This window comes from Oncorhynchus mykiss, chromosome 18, assembly GCF_057628025.1.
Source record: "Oncorhynchus mykiss isolate SJ-2025 chromosome 18, ASM5762802v1, whole genome shotgun sequence".
Lineage (NCBI taxonomy): Eukaryota > Metazoa > Chordata > Actinopteri > Salmoniformes > Salmonidae > Oncorhynchus > Oncorhynchus mykiss.
The window spans coordinates 5,291,602-5,309,466 of NC_143039.1; the positions used below are offsets into that span (position 1 = coordinate 5,291,602).

At 45.3% G+C, this 17,865-nt stretch overlaps 1 protein-coding gene across 1 annotated transcript in view; it reads right to left on the reverse strand.

Moving 5' to 3' along the window:
- Positions 1-17,865, reverse strand: part of LOC118947128 (glypican-5) — a 286,720-nt gene that overhangs the window by 108,225 nt on the left and 160,630 nt on the right. The window contains exon 8 of the mRNA XM_090206690.1: positions 6,181-6,346. Within this exon, the coding sequence (XP_090062816.1) occupies positions 6,181-6,346 (166 nt within the window). The remainder of the gene's footprint in view (positions 1-6,180; positions 6,347-17,865) is intronic.

Below are 17,865 nucleotides of genomic sequence, written 5' to 3' on the forward strand. Positions count from 1 at the left end.
GTCTGCTACTAAACTCCTTTTAGAACCTGTCTCTGTGTCTGCTACTAAACTCCATTTAGAACCCGTCTCTGTCTGCTACTAAACTCCTTTTAGAACCTGGCCCTGCTACTAAACTCCTTATAGAACCTGTCTCTGTGTCTGCTACTAAACTCCTTATAGAACCTGTCTCTGTGTCTGCTACTAAACTCCTTTTAGAACCCGTCTCTGTGTCTGCTACTAAACTCCTTTTAGAACCCGTGTCTGTGTCTGCTACTAAACTCCTTTTAGAACCTGGCCCTGCTACTAAACTCCTTATAGAACCCGTCTCTGTGTCTGCTACTAAACTCCTTTTAGAACCCGTCTCTGCTACTAAACTCCTTTAAGAACCTGTCTCTGTGTCTGCTACTAAACTCCTTTTAGAACCTGTCTCTGCGTCTGCTACTAAACTCCTTTTAGAACCCGTCTCTGCTACTAAACTCCTTTAAGAACCTGTCTCTGTGTCTGCTACTAAACTCCTTTTAGAACCCGTCTCTGTGTCTGCTACTAAACTCCTTTTAGAACCCGTCTCTGCTACTAAACTCATTTTAGAACCTGTCTCTGTGTCTGCTACTAAACTCATTTTAGACCCCGTCTCTGAACGTATGGACGTACGGCTTTCCACCACAACACAGAACATATGGCTTCCCACCACAACACAGAACATATGGCTTCCCAGCACAACACAGAACATATGACTTCCCATCACAACACAGAACATATGGCTTCCCAGCACAACACAGAACATATGACTTCCCAGCACAACACAGAACATATGGCTTCCCAGCACAACACAGAACATATGGCTTCCCATCACAACACAGAACATATGGCTTCCCATCACAACACAGAATGATCCCATCACCACAACAAGAGGACTCCCCATTCCACCCTACACAGAGGTAGTGATTCCATCACCACAACAAGAGGACTCCCCATTCCACCCTACACAGAGGTAGTGATCCCATCACCACAACAAGAGGACTCCCCATTCCACCCTACACAGAGGAAGTGATCCCACCGCACAACAAGAGGACTCCCCATTCCACCCTACACAGAGGAAGTGATCCCACCGCACAACAAGAGGACTCCCCATTCCACCCTACACAGAGGTAGTGATCCCATCACCACAACAAGAGGGCTCGCCATTCCACCCTACACAGAGGTAGTGATCCCACCACCACAACAAGAGGACTCCCCATTCCACCCTACACAGAGGTAGTGATCCCATCACCACAACAAGAGGACTCCCCATTCCACCCCACACAGAGGAAGTGATCCCATCCCCACAACAATCACAGGGCAGATATCATTGAATTGTATCCAAACATAATCCTGTTAAAAACCTGTTTCAGATCCAGAGGAGGGCTGATTGGATCGGATTCCCTTAGGAGGTTGTCAAAAACCCATATCTTAATCTCCCCCAACAACGTGATCTATAATCTACGGTAATCTCATCCTATTAACTCTGATCTGATAGCATCAGGACACGATTGGGAGGATTAAGGAAGAAAGCAGAGAAAAACACAAAAGGTGTATTTATGTATATGATTATGATGCTTGGAGATCAAAACCAATAGGAACCAGGAAACATAGCCTAACCAATAGGAACCAGGAAACACGGCCTAACTAATAGGAACCAGGAAACACGGCCTAACTAATAGGAACCAGGAAACACGGCCTAACTAATAGGAACCAGGAAACACGGCCTAACTAATAAGAACCAGGAAACACGGCCTAACCAATAGGAACCAGGAAACATAGCCTAACCAATAGGAACCAGGAAACACGGCCTAACTAATAGGAACCAGGAAACACGGCCTAACTAATAGGAACCAGGAAACACGGCCTAACTAATAGGAACCAGGAAACACGGCCTAACTAATAGGGACCAGGAAACATGGCCTAACCAATAGGAACCAGGAAACATGGCCTAACCAATAGGAGCCAGGAAACACGGCCTAACCAATAGGAACCAGGAAACATGGCCTAACCAATAGGAACCAAGAAACATGGCCTAACCAATAGGAACCAGGAAACACGGCCTAACCAATAGGAACCAGGAAACCCAGCCTAACCAATAGGAACCAGGAAATATGGCCTAACCAATAGGAACCAGGAAACATGGCCTAACGAAAAGGAACCAGAAAACATGAACCAGGAAACATGAACCAAGACAGATATAAAGTGGACCATGACAGACAGAATTACAGTGAACCATGACAGACAGAAATACAGTGAACCATGACAGACTGATATACATTGAACCATAACAGATATACAGTGGACCATGACAGACTGATATACAGTGGACCATGACAGACTGATATACAGTGGACCATGACAGACTGATATACAGTGGACCATGACTGATATACAGTGGACCATGACTGATATACAGTGTACCATGACAGATATACAGTGAACCATGACAGATATACAGTGGACCATGACAGACTGATATACAGTGGACCATGACTGATATACAGTGGACCATGACTGATATACAGTGTACCATGACAGATATACAGTGGACCATGACAGATATACAGTGGACCATGACAGATATACAGTGCACCATGACTGATATACAGTGGACCATGACAGATATACAGTGGACCATGACAGATATACAGTGGACCATGACAGATATACAGTGGACCATGACAGATATACAGTGGATCATGACTGATATACAGTGGACCATGACAGACTGATATACAGTGGACCATGACTGATATACAGTGTACCATGACAGATATACAGTGGACCATGACAGATATACAGTGGACCATGACAGATATACAGTGGACCATGACAGATATACAGTGTACCATGACAGATATACAGTGAACCATGACAGACAGATATACAGTGTACCATAATAGATATACAGTGGACCATAATAGATATACAGTGGACCATGACAGATATACAGTGGACCATGACAGATATACAGTGCACCATGACTGATATACAGTGGACCATGACAGATATACAGTGGACCATGACAGATATACAGTGGACCATAATAGATATACAGTGGACCATGACAGATATACAGTGGACCACAACAGATATACAGTGGACCATGACAGATATACAGTGGACCATGACAGACAGATATACAGTGGACCATGACAGATATACAGTGGACCATAATAGATATACAGTGGACCATGACAGATATACAGTGGACCACAACAGATATACAGTGGACCATGACAGATATACAGTGGACCATGACAGACAGATATACAGTGGACCATGACAGATATACAGTGGACCATAATAGATATACAGTGGACCATGACAGACTGATATACAGTGGGCCAAGACAGACTGATATATAGTGAACCATGACAGATATACAGTGGACCAAAACAGACTGATATACAGTGGACCATGACAGAGAGAAATACAGTAATCCACGACAGATAGATTAACACCATGACAGATAGATTAACACCATGACAGATAGAGAGGAAGGAAGGCCACTAGCCCTGTCTGTTTAGTGTGACAGAGCCTGGGTCCCCAACGGGGCCCTGGTCAAAGTAAGGCACTACGTAGGATAGGATACCATTTGTGACGGAGGTTGACAAAGTGATGACAAAGCGTGTGATCGTAGGGACGGACGGATGTTGACATATGGAGACTCCCTGAGAGAGAAACAGATTATTGTCCCACGGACCGCTGGGGAACCGGCTGACATTTACACAGGACTTTCTTCTGCATTGCATCAGTGATCCCCATTAAATCACGTTCAGCCTGCGTCGGCTTGGATGATCCTTCTACAGCTACAAGAGCTGTGCTATTATACCGTCTTCTGTAAATCTGACCTGAGATCAGCTGAGACGTGTTACCAAGTTGACCTGTGCTATTATACAGTCTTCTGTAATCTGACCTGAGATCAGCTGAGACGTGTTACCAAGTTGACCTGTGCTATTATACGGTCTTCTGTAATCTGACCTGAGATCAGCTGAGACGTGTTACCAAGTTGACCTGTGCTATTATACCGTCTTCTGTAATCTGACCTGAGATCAGCTGAGACGTGTTACCAAGTTGACCTGTGCTATTATACGGTCTTCTGTAATCTGACCTGAGATCAGCTGAGACGTGTTACCAAGTTGACCTGTGCTATTATACGGTCTTCTGTAATCTGACCTGAGATCAGCTGAGACGTGTTACCAAGTTGACCTGTGCTATTATACGGTCTTCTGTAATCTGACCTGAGATCAGCTGAGACGTGTTACCAAGTTGACCTATGCTATTATACGGTCTTCTGTAATCTGACCTGAGATCAGCTGAGACATGTTACCAAGTTGACCTATGCTATTATACGGTCTTCTGTAATCTGACCTGAGATCAGCTGAGACGTGTTACCAAGTTGACCTGTGCTATTATACGGTCTTCTGTAATCTGACCTGAGATCAGCTGAGACATGTTACCAAGTTGACCTGTGCTATTATAAGGTCTTCTGTAATCTGACCTGAGATCAGCTGAGACGTGTTACCAAGTTGACCTGTGCTATTATACGGTCTTCTGTAATCTGACCTGAGATCAGCTGAGACGTGTTACTAAGTTGACCTGTGCTATTATACGGTCTTCTGTAATCTGACCTGAGATCAGCTGAGACGTGTTACCAAGTTGACCTATGCTATTATACGGTCTTCTGTAATCAGATCTGAGATCAGGTGTTACACTGTGACAACAGGTGAGACGTGTTACAGAGCTGATCTATGCTATTATACGGTCTTCTGTAATCAGATCTGAGATCAGGTGTTACACTGTGACAACAGGTGAGACGTGTTACCGAGCTGAGTTGGTTAAACTCACTCCTCAGATTGTTCCGTATTTTGCTATTGGTGGCGCAGCTGGCTAAGTTGTTTCCAGAGAGAGAGACAGACAGAGGACGTGAGGAAGGTAACTAAGATGTTTCCAGAGAGAGAGAGACAGACAGAGGACGTGAGGAAGGAAACTAAGATGTTTCCAGAGAGAGAGAGACAGACAGAGGACGTGAGGAAGGTAACTAAAGATGTTTCCAGAGAGAGAGAGAGGACGTGAGGAAGGAAACTAAGATGTTTCCAGAGAGAGACAGAGGACGTGAGGAAGGTAAATCAGTTGTTGTGTGACAGACAGAGGAAGGTAACTCAGTTGTTGCGTGACAGACAGAGGAAGGTAACTCAGTTGTTGCGTGACAGACAGAGGACGTGAGGAAGGTAACTCAGTTGTTGTGTGACAGACAGAGGAAGGTAACTCAGTTGTTGCGTGACAGACAGAGGACGTGAGGAAGGTAACTCAGTTGTTGTGTGACAGACAGAGGAAGGTAACTCAGTTGTTGCGTGACAGACAGAGGAAGGTAACTCAGTTGTTGCGTGACAGACAGAGGACGTGAGGAAGGTAACTCAGTTGTTGTGTGTCAGAGGAAGGTAACTCAGTTGTTGCGTGACAGACAGAGGAAGGAAACTCAGTTGTTGTGACAGACAGAGGACGTGAGGAAGGTAACTCAGTTGTTGTGTGACAGACAGAGGAAGGAAACTCAGTTGTTGTGTGACAGACAGAGGAAGGTAACTCAGTTGTTGTGTGACAGACAGAGGAAGGTAACTCAGTTGTTGTGTGACAGACAGAGGAAGGTAACTCAGTTGTGTGACAGACAGACGAAGGTAACTCAGTTGTGTGACAGACAGAGGAAGGTAACTCAGTTGTGTGACAGACAGAGGACGTGAGGAAGGTAACTCAGTTGTGTGACAGACAGAGGAAGGTAACTCAGTTGTGTGACAGACAAAGGAAGGTAACTCAGTTGTGTGACAGACAGAGGAAGGTAACTCAGTTGTTGTGTGACAGACAGAGGAAGGAAACTCAGTTGTTGTGACAGACAGAGGAAGGTAACTCAGTTGTGTGACAGACAGAGGACGTGAGGAAGGTAACTCAGTTGTTGTGTGACAGACAGAGGAAGGTAACTCAGTTGTGTGACAGACAGAGGAAGGTAACTCAGTTGTGTGACAGACAGAGGAAGGTAACTCAGTTGTGTGACAGACAGAGGAAGGTAACTCAGTTGTGTGACAGACAGAGGACGTGAGGAAGGTAACTCAGCTGCCGTAAACAAACAAGTGAATGAACAAGGCTGAAACGTGAAGTAAAAGTCAAAGGTCCGAGGCGACTTACGTTTAGAGACCGTCATGACCTTCCTCTTGACCTCTCCACCCCCTGATCCGCCACACCCATCCTCGTCATCACAGTCTCCGCTGTAGCCACGCCCCTCACCATTGCCGCTTCCTGTTTCGATCAGATCCAACGTTCCAAACTTGGGGATGGACTTCCCCTGCAGCAGCTGGAACAGAAAGAGACTGAACACTTAGTCTGCCTCCCCAAACGACACCCTAGTCCCTACATAGTGCACTACTTTAAACCAGGGCCCTATAGAACCCTATTCCCTATTATAGAGCACTACTTTAGACCAGGGCCCTATAGAACCCTAGTCCCTATATAGTGCACTACTTTAGACCAGGACCCTATAGAACCCTATTCCCTATATAGTGCACTACTTTAGACCAGAGCCCTATATAACCCTATTCCCTATTATAGTGCACTACTTTAGACCAGAGCCCTATAGAACCCTATTCCCTATATATAGTGCACTACTTTAGACCAGAGCCCTATAGAACCCTAGTCCCTATATAGTGCACTACTTTAGACCAGGGCCCTATAGAACCCTATTCCCTATATAGTGCACTACTTTACACCAGAGCCCTATAGAACCCTATTCCCTATATAGTGCACTACTTTAGACCAGAGCCCTATTCCCTATATAGTGCACTACTTTAGACCAGAGCCATATAGAACCCTATTCCCTATATAGTGCACTACTTTAGACCAGAGCCCTATAGAACCCTATTCCCTATATAGTGCACTACTTTAGACCAGGGCCCTATAGAACCCTAGTCCCTATATAGTGCACTACTTTAGACCAGAGCCCTATAGAACCCTAGTCCCTATATAGTGCACTACTTTAGACCAGAGCCCTATAGAACCCTATTCCCTATATAGTGCACTACTTTAGACCAGGGCCCTATAGAACCCTAGTCCCTATATAGTGCACTACTGTAGACCAGGGCCATATAGAACCCTATTCCCTATATAGTGCACTACTTTAGACCAGGGCCCTATAGAACCCTAGACCCTATATAGTGCACTACTTTAGACCAGGGCCCTATAGAACCCTATTCCCTATATAGTGCGCTACTTTATACCAGGGCCCTATAGAACCCTATTCCCTACATAGTGCACTACTTTAAACCAGGGCCCTATAGAACCCTAGTCCCTATATAGTGCACTACTGTAGACCAGGGCCCTATAGAACCCTAGTCCCTATATAGTGCACTACTTTAAACCAGGGCCCTATAGAACCCTATTCCCTATATAGTGCACTACTTTAAACCAGGGCCCTATAGAACCCTATTCCCTATATAGTGCACTACTTTAGACCAGGGCCCTATAGAACCCTATTCCCTATATAGTGCACTACTTTAGACCAGGGCCCTATAGAACCCTATTCCCTATATAGTGCACTACTTTAGACCAGGGCCCTATAGAACCCTAGTCCCTATATAGTGCACTACTTTAGACCAGGGCCCTATAGAACCCTAGTCCCTACATAGTGCACTACTTTAGACCAGGGCCCTATAGAACCCTAGTCCCTATATAGTGCACTACTTTAGACCAGGGCCCTATAGAACCCTAGTCCCTATATAGTGCACTACTTTAGACCAGGGCCCTATAGAACCCTAGTCCCTACATAGTGCACTACTTTAGACCAGGGCCCTATAGAACCCTAGTCCCTACATAGTGCACTACTGTAGACCAGGGCCCTATAGAACCCTAGTCCCTATATAATGCACTACTGTAGACCAGGGCCCTATAGAACCCTATTCCCTATATATAGTGAACTACTTTAGACCAGAACCCTATTCCCTATATATAGTACACTACTTTAGACCAGGGCCCTATATAACCCTATATATAGTACACTACTTTAGACCAGGGCCCTATAGAACTCTATTCCCTATATATAGTACACTACTTTAGACCAGGGCCCTATATAACCCTATATAGTACACTACTTTAGACCAGGGCCCTATATAACCCTATATAGTACACTACTTTAGACCAGGGCCCTATATAACCCTATATATAGTACACTACTTTAGACCAGGGCCCTATATAACCCTATATAGTACACTACTTTAGACCAGGGCCCTATATAACCCTATATAGTACACTACTTTAGACCAGGGCCCTATATAACCCTATATAGTACACTACTTTAGACCAGTTTCCTATAGAACCATATTCCCTATATATAGTACACTACTTTAGACCAGGGCCCTATATAACCCTAGTCCCTATATAGTGCACTACTGTAGACCAGGGCCCTATAGAACCCTAGTCCCTATATAATGCACTACTGTAGACCAGGGCCCTATAGAACCCTATTCCCTATATATAGTGAACTACTTTAGACCAGAACCCTATTCCCTATATATAGTACACTACTTTAGACCAGGGCCCTATATAACCCTATATATAGTACACTACTTTAGACCAGGGCCCTATATAACCCTATATATAGTACACTACTTTAGACCAGGGCCCTATAGAACCCTATTCCCTATATATAGTACACTACATTAGACCAGGGCCCTATAGAACCCTATTCCCTATATATAGTACACTACATTAGACCAGGGCCCTATAGAACCCTATTCCCTATATATAGTACACTACATTAGACCAGGGCCCTATAGAACCCTATTCCCTATATATAGTACACTACTTTAGACCAGGGCCCTATAGAACCCTATTCCCTATATATAGTACACTACTTTAGACCAGGGCCCTATAGAACCCTATTCCCTATATATAGTACACTACATTAGACCAGGGCCCTATAGAACCCTATTCCCTATATATAGTACACTACATTAGACCAGGGCACACAGGGCTCTGTAGTAAAAGTAAAGATACCTTAATAGAAAATGACTCACGTAAAAGTGAAAGTCACCCAGTAAAATACTACTTGAGTAAAAGTCTAAAAGTATTTGGTTTTACGTATACTAAGTATCAAAGTAAAAGTATAAATCATTTAAAATCCCGGATATTAAGCAAATCAGACGGCACCTTTTTATTTACGGATAGCCAGGGGCATACTCCAACACTAAGACATCAATTACAGATAGCCAGGGGCATACTCCAACACTAAGACATCAATTACAGATAGCCAGGGGCATACTCCAACACGAAGACATCAATTACAGATAGCCAGGGGCATACTCCAACACGAAGACATCAATTACAGATAGCCAGGGGCATACTCCAACACGAAGACATCAATTACAGATAGCCAGGGGCATACTCCAACACGAAGACATCAATTACAGATAGCCAGGGGCATACTCCAACACGAAGACATCAATTACAGATAGCCAGGGGCATACTCCAACACGAAGACATCAATTACAGATAGCCAGGGGCATACTCCAACACTAAGACATCAATTACAGATAGCCAGGGGCATACTCCAACACGAAGACATCAATTACAGATAGCCAGGGGCATACTCCAACACGAAGACATCAATTACAGATAGCCAGGGGCATACTCCAACACGAAGACATCAATTACAGATAGCCAGGGGCATACTCCAACACGAAGACATCAATTACAGATAGCCAGGGGCATACTCCAACACGAAGACATCAATTACAGATAGCCAGGGGCATACTCCAACACGAAGACATCAATTACAGATAGCCAGGGGCATACTCCAACACTAAGACATCAATTACAGATAGCCAGGGGCATACTCCAACACGAAGACATCAATTACAGATAGCCAGGGGCATACTCCAACACTAAGACATCAATTACAGATAGCCAGGGGCATACTCCAACACGAAGACATCAATTACAGATAGCCAGGGGCATACTCCAACACTAAGACATCAATTACAGATAGCCAGGGGCATACTCCAACACTAAGACATCAATTACAGATAGCCAGGGGCATACTCCAACACTAAGACATCAATTACAGATAGCCAGGGGCATACTCCAACACTAAGACATCAATTACAGATAGCCAGGGGCATACTCCAACACTAAGACATCAATTACAGATAGCCAGGGGCATACTCCAACACTAAGACATCAATTACAGATAGCCAGGGGCATACTCCAACACTAAGACATCAATTACAGATAGCCAGGGGCATACTCCAACACTAAGACATCAATTACAGATAGCCAGGGGCATACTCCAACACTAAGACATCAATTACAGATAGCCAGGGGCATACTCCAACACTAAGACATCAATTACAGATAGCCAGGGGCATACTCCAACACTAAGACATCAATTACAGATAGCCAGGGGCATACTCCAACACTAAGACATCAATTACAGATAGCCAGGGGCATACTCCAACACGAAGACATCAATTACAGATAGCCAGGGGCATACTCCAACACTAAGACATCAATTACAGATAGCCAGGGGCATACTCCAACACTAAGACATCAATTACAGATAGCCAGGGGCATACTCCAACACTAAGACATCAATTACAGATAGCCAGGGGCATACTCCAACACGAAGACATCAATTACAGATAGCCAGGGGCATACTCCAACACGAAGACATCAATTACAGATAGCCAGGGGCATACTCCAACACGAAGACATCAATTACAGATAGCCAGGGGCATACTCCAACACGAAGACATCAATTACAAACTCTCTGTTTAGTGAGTCCTCCAGATCAGAGGCAGTAGGGATGACCAGGGATGTTCTCTGTTTAGTGAGTCTTCCAGATCAGAGGCAGTAGGGATGACCAGGGATGTTCTCTGTTTAGTGAGTCTTCCAGATCAGAGGAGGTAGGGATGACCAGGGATGTTCTCTGTTTAGTGAGTCCTCCAGATCAGAGGCAGTAAGGATGACCAGGGATGTTCTCTGTTTAGTGAGTCCTCCAGATCAGAGGCAGTAGGGATGACCAGGGATGTTCTCTTGATAAGTGTGTAAATTGGACCACTTTCCTGTCCTGCTAAGCATTCAAAATGGAACTAGTACTTTTTAGTGTCAGGGAAAATGTAAGGAGTAAAAAGTACATTCTTTTCTTTAAGAATGGAGTCAAGTAAAAGTTGTCCGAAATATAAATAGCAAAGTCAAGTACTGATACCCCCCAAAAAACGACTTAAGTAGTACTTAAGTTAAGTTAAGTAGTACTTTACGGGATTGCTCGACGCTAGAGGTTAAGTAGTACTTTCAAGTATTTTTCCTTCAGTACTTTACACCACTGTGCATATATTCCTCTCAGTAGAGACCCAATCAAAAGACTTTGTGATCTTCATCTGTACATCATCTGTTCATCTGTACCAGGGAAACACATCCAAATTAATTGAATAATTTAAATGCATGGAGGGGAGAGAGAGAGAAACAGACAGCCAGAGAGACGAGAGAGAGAGAGAGAGAGAGAGACAGACAGCCAGAGAGACGAGAGAGAGAGAGAGACGAGAGAGAGAGACAGACAGCCAGAGAGACGAGAGAGAGACAAACGAGAGAGAGAGACAGACAGCCAGAGAGACGAGAGAGAGACAGACAGCCAGAGAGATGAGAGAGAGACAGACAGCCAGAGAGACGAGAGAGAGAGACGAGAGAGAGAGAGAGAGACAGACAGCCAGAGAGACGAGAGAGAGACAGACAGCAAGAGAGACAGACAGCCAGAGAGACGAGAGAGACAGACAGCAAGAGAGACGAGAGAGACAGATAGCCAGAGAGACGAGAGAGAGAGACGAGAGAGAGAGAGAGACAGACAGCCAGAGAGACGAGAGAGAGACAGACAGCCAGAGAGACGAGAGAGACGAGAGAGAGACAGACAGCCAGAGAGACGAGAGAGACAGACAGCCAGAGAGACGAGAGAGACAGACAGCCAGAGAGACGAGAGAGACAGACAGCAAGAGAGACGAGAGAGACAGACAGCCAGAGAGACGAGAGAGACAGACAGCAAGAGAGACAGACAGCCAGAGAGACGAGAGATACGGACAGCAAGAGAGACGAGAGAGACAGACAGCCAGAGAGACGAGAGAGACAGACAGCAAGAGAGACGAGAGAGACAGACAGCAAGAGAGACGAGAGAGACAGACAGCCAGAGAGACGAGAGAGACAGACAGCAAGAGAGACCAGAGAGACAGACAGCAAGAGAGACGAGAGAGACTTACAGCCAGAGAGACGAGCGAGAGAGACAGACAGCAAGAGAGACGCGAGAGACAGACAGCAAGAGAGACGCGAGAGACAGACAGCAAGAGAGACGCGAGAGACAGACAGCAAGAGAGACGCGAGAGACAGACAGCAAGAGAGACAAGAGAGAGACAGACAGCGAGAGAGACAGACAGCCAGAGAGACGAGAGAGACAGACAGCAAGAGAGACGAGAGAGACGAGAGACGAGAGACAGCCAGAGAAACGAGAGACGAGAGAGACGAGAGAGAGACAGACAGCAAGAGAGACGAGAGAGACGAGAGAGAGAGAGAGACAGACAGCCAGAGAGACGAGAGAGACAGACAGCCAGAGAGACGAGAGAGACAGACAGCCAGAGAGACGAGAGAGACAGACAGCAAGAGAGACGAGAGAGACAGACAGCCAGAGAGACGAGAGAGACAGACAGCAAGAGAGACAGACAGCCAGAGAGACGAGAGATACGGACAGCAAGAGAGACGAGAGAGACAGACAGCCAGAGAGACGAGAGAGACAGACAGCCAGAGAGACGAGAGAGACAGACAGCAAGAGAGACGAGAGAGACAGACAGCAAGAGAGACGAGAGAGACAGACAGCCAGAGAGACGAGAGAGACAGACAGCAAGAGAGACAAGAGAGACAGACAGCAAGAGAGACGAGAGAGACAGACAGCCAGAGAGACGAGCGAGAGAGACAGACAGCAAGAGAGACGCGAGAGACAGACAGCAAGAGAGACGCGAGAGACAGACAGCAAGAGAGACGCGAGAGACAGACAGCAAGAGAGACGAGAGAGAGACAGACAGCGAGAGAGACAGACAGCCAGAGAGACGAGAGAGACAGACAGCCAGAGAGACGAGAGAGACGAGAGACAGCCAGAGAAACGAGAGACGAGAGAGACGAGAGAGAGACAGACAGCAAGAGAGACGAGAGAGACGAGAGAGAGAGAGAGACAGACAGCCAGAGAGACGAGAGAGACAGACAGCAAGAGAGACGAGAGAGACAGACACCCAGAGAGACAAGAGAGACGAGAGACGAGAGACAGCCAGAGAAACGAGAGACGAGAGAGACGAGAGAGAGACAGACAGCAAGAGAGACGAGAGAGACGAGAGAGAGAGAGACAGACAGCCAGAGAGACGAGAGAGGAGAGAGACACAAGAGAGACGAGAGAGAGGAGAGACGAGAGAGACGAGAGACAGACAGACAGCCAGAGAGACGAGAGACACAAGAGAGACGAGAGAGAGGAGAGAGAGAGACGCGAGACGAGAGAGACGCGAGAGACGCGAGACGACAGACAGAGACACCTAGATAGAGAGAGAGACACCTAGAGAGAGAGAGAGAGAGAGAGAGAGAGCGGAAGAGAGAGAGAGAGAGAGAGAGAGAGAGAGCGGAAGAGAGAGAGAGCGAGTGGGAGAGAGAAAGAGAGTGGGAGAGAGAAAGAGAGCGGGAGAGAGGGAAGCTAGCGCTTAGTGTTTATCAGATAGGTAGAGTGGAGAGGAGGGAATCTGCTGCTGTAATTGTCTATGCTAATTAGTTACTGTAGTGGTTTAATACTTTCAGATTAAGTGGCAGAGCTAATGGGATATTATCTAAAGGCTGACAGACCGGCAGACAGGCAGACAGACAGACAGACAGACAGACAGACAGACAGACAGACAGACAGACAGGATACTACCCTCTACAACACTATGTCACCAGGACATATACAGGATACTACCCTCCACAACACTATGTCACCAGGACATATACAGGATACTACCCTCCACAACACTATGTCACCAGGACATATACAGGATACTACCCTCTACAACATAACATTCACTATGTCACCAGGACATATACAGGATACTACCCTCCACTATGTCACCAGGACATATACAGGATACTACCCTCTACAACACTATGTCACCAGGTCATAGACAGGATACTACCCTCTATAACACTATGTCACCAGGACATAGACAGGATACTACCCTCTACAACACTATGTCACCAGGACATATACAGGATACTACCCTCCACAACATAACCTTCACTATGTCACCAGGACATATACAGGATACTACCCTCTACAACACAATGTCACCAGGACATATACAGGATACTACCCTCTACAGCACTATGTCACCAGGACATATACAGGATACTACCCTCTCCAACACTATGTCACCAGGACATATACAGGATACTACCCTCCACAACACTATGTCACCAGGACATATACAGGATACTACCCTCTACAATATAACCTTCACTATGTCACCAGGACATATACAGGATACTACCCTCTACAACATAACCTTCACTATGTCACCAGGACATATACAGGATACTACCCTCTACAACACTATGTCACCAGGACATATACAGGATACTACCCTCTACAACACTATGTCACCAGGACATATACAGGATACTACCCTCCACAACATAACCTTCACTATGTCACCAGGACATATACAGGATACTACCCTCCACAACACTCTGTCACCAGGACATATACAGGATACTACCCTCTACAACACTATGTCACCAGGACATATACAGGATACTACCCTCCACAACATAACCTTCACTATGTCACCAGGGCATATACAGGATACTACCCTCCACAACATAACCTTCACTATGTCACCAGGGCATATACAGGATACTACCCTCTACAACACTATGTCACCAGGACATATACAGGATACTACCCTCCACAACATAACCTCCACTATGTCACCAGGGCATATACAGGATACTACCCTCTACAACATAACCTTCACTATATCATCAGGACATATACAGGATACTACCCTCCACTATGTCACCAGGTCATAGACAGGATACTACCCTCCACTATATCACCAGGACATATACAGGATACTACCCTCTACAACATAACCTTCACTATGTCACCAGGACATAGACAGGATACTACCCTCTACAACATAACCTTCACTATATCACCAGGACATATACAGGATACTACCCTCTACAACATAACCTTCACTATGTCACCAGGACATAGACAGGAAACTACCCTCTACAACATAACCTCCACTATGTCACCAGGACATATACAGGATACTACCCTCTACAACATAACCTTCACTATGTCACCAGGACAAAGACAGGATACTACCCTCCACTATGTCACCAGGACATATACAGGATACTACCCTCGACAACATAACCTTCACTATATCAACAGGACATATACAGGATACTACCCTCTACAACATAACCTTCACTATGTCACCAGGACATAGACAGGATACTACCCTCCACTATGTCACCAGGACATATACAGGATACTACCCTCTACAACATAACCTTCACTATGTCACCAGGACATAGACAGGATACTACCCTCCACTATGTCACCAGGACATATACAGGATACTACCCTCTACAACACTATGTCACCAGGACATATACAGGATATTACCCTCCACTATGTCACCAGGACATATACAGGATACTACCCTCTACAACACTATGTCACCAGGACATATACAGGATACTACCCTCCACTATGTCACCAGGTCATAGACAGGATACTACCCTCCACTATATCACCAGGACATATACAGGATACTACCCTCTACAACATAACCTTCACTATGTCACCAGGACATAGACAGGATACTACCCTCCACTATGTCACCAGGACATATACAGGATACTACCCTCTACAACATAACCTTCACAATGTCACCAGGACATAGACAGGATACTACCCTCCACTATGTCACCAGGGCATATACAGGATACTACCCTCTACAACATAACCTTCACTATATCATCAGGACATATACAGGATACTACCCTCCACTATGTCACCAGGTCATAGACAGGATACTACCCTCCACTATATCACCAGGACATATACAGGATACTACCCTCTACAACATAACCTTCACTATGTCACCAGGACATAGACAGGATACTACCCTCCACTATATCACCAGGACATATACAGGATACTACCCTCTACAACATAACCTTCACTATATCACCAGGACATATACAGGATACTACCCTCTACAACATAACCTTCACTATGTCACCAGGACATATACAGAATACTACCCTCTACAACATAACCTTCACTATGTCACCAGGACATATACAGAATACTATCCTCTACAACATAACCTTCACTATGTCACCAGGACATATACAGAATACTACCCTCTACAACATAACCTTCACTATGTCACCAGGACATATACAGGACACTACCCTCCACTATGTCACCAGGACATATACAGGACACTACCCTCCACAACATAACCTTCACTATGTCACCAGGACATATACAGGATACTACCCTCTACAACACTATGTCACCAGGACATATACAGGATACTACCCTCTACAACACTATGTCACCAGGACATATACAGGATACTACCCTCCACAACATAACCTTCACTATGTCACCAGGACATATACAGGATACTACCCTCTACAGCACTATGTCACCAGGACATATACAGGATACTACCGTCTACAACACTATGTCACCAGGACATATACAGGATACTACCCTCTACAACACTATGTCACCAGGACATATACAGGATACTACCCTCTACAACACTATGTCACCAGGACATATACAGGATACTACCCTCTACAACACTATGTCACCAGGACATATACAGGATACTACCCTCTACAACATAACCTTCACTATGTCACCAGGACATATACAGGATACTACCCTCTACAACATAACCTTCACCATGTCACCAGGACATAGACAGGATACTACCCTCTACAACACTATGTCACCAGGACATAGACAGGATACTACCATCTACAACAACCTTCACTATGTCACCAAGACATATACAGGATACTACCCTCTACAACACTATGTCACCAGGACATAAACAGGATACTACCCTCTACAACACTATGTCACCAGGATATATACAGGATACTACCCTCCACACCACTATGTCACCAGGACATATACAGGATACTACCCTCCACACCACTATGTCACCAGGACATATACAGGATACTACCCTCTACAACATAACCTTCACTATGTCACCAGGACATATACAGGATACTACCCTCCACACCACTATGTCACCAGGACATATACAGGATACTACCCTCTACAACATAACCTTCACTATGTCACCAGGACATAGACAGGATACTACCCTCTACAACACTATGTCACCAGGACATATACAGGATACTACCCTCCACACCACTATGTCACCAGGACATATACAGGATACTACCCTCTACAACACTGTGTCACCAGGACATATACAGGATACTACCCTCTACAACATAACCTTCACTATGTCACCAGGACATATACAGGATACTACCCTCCACACCACTATGTCACCAGGACATATACAGGATACTACCCTCTACAACACTATGTCACCAGGACATATACAGGATACTACCCTCTACAACACTATGTCACCAGGACATATACAGGATACTACCCTCCACACCACTATGTCACCAGGACATATACAGGATACTACCATCTACAACATAACCTTCACTCCGAATCAAATCTCAAAACCTACAACCTGA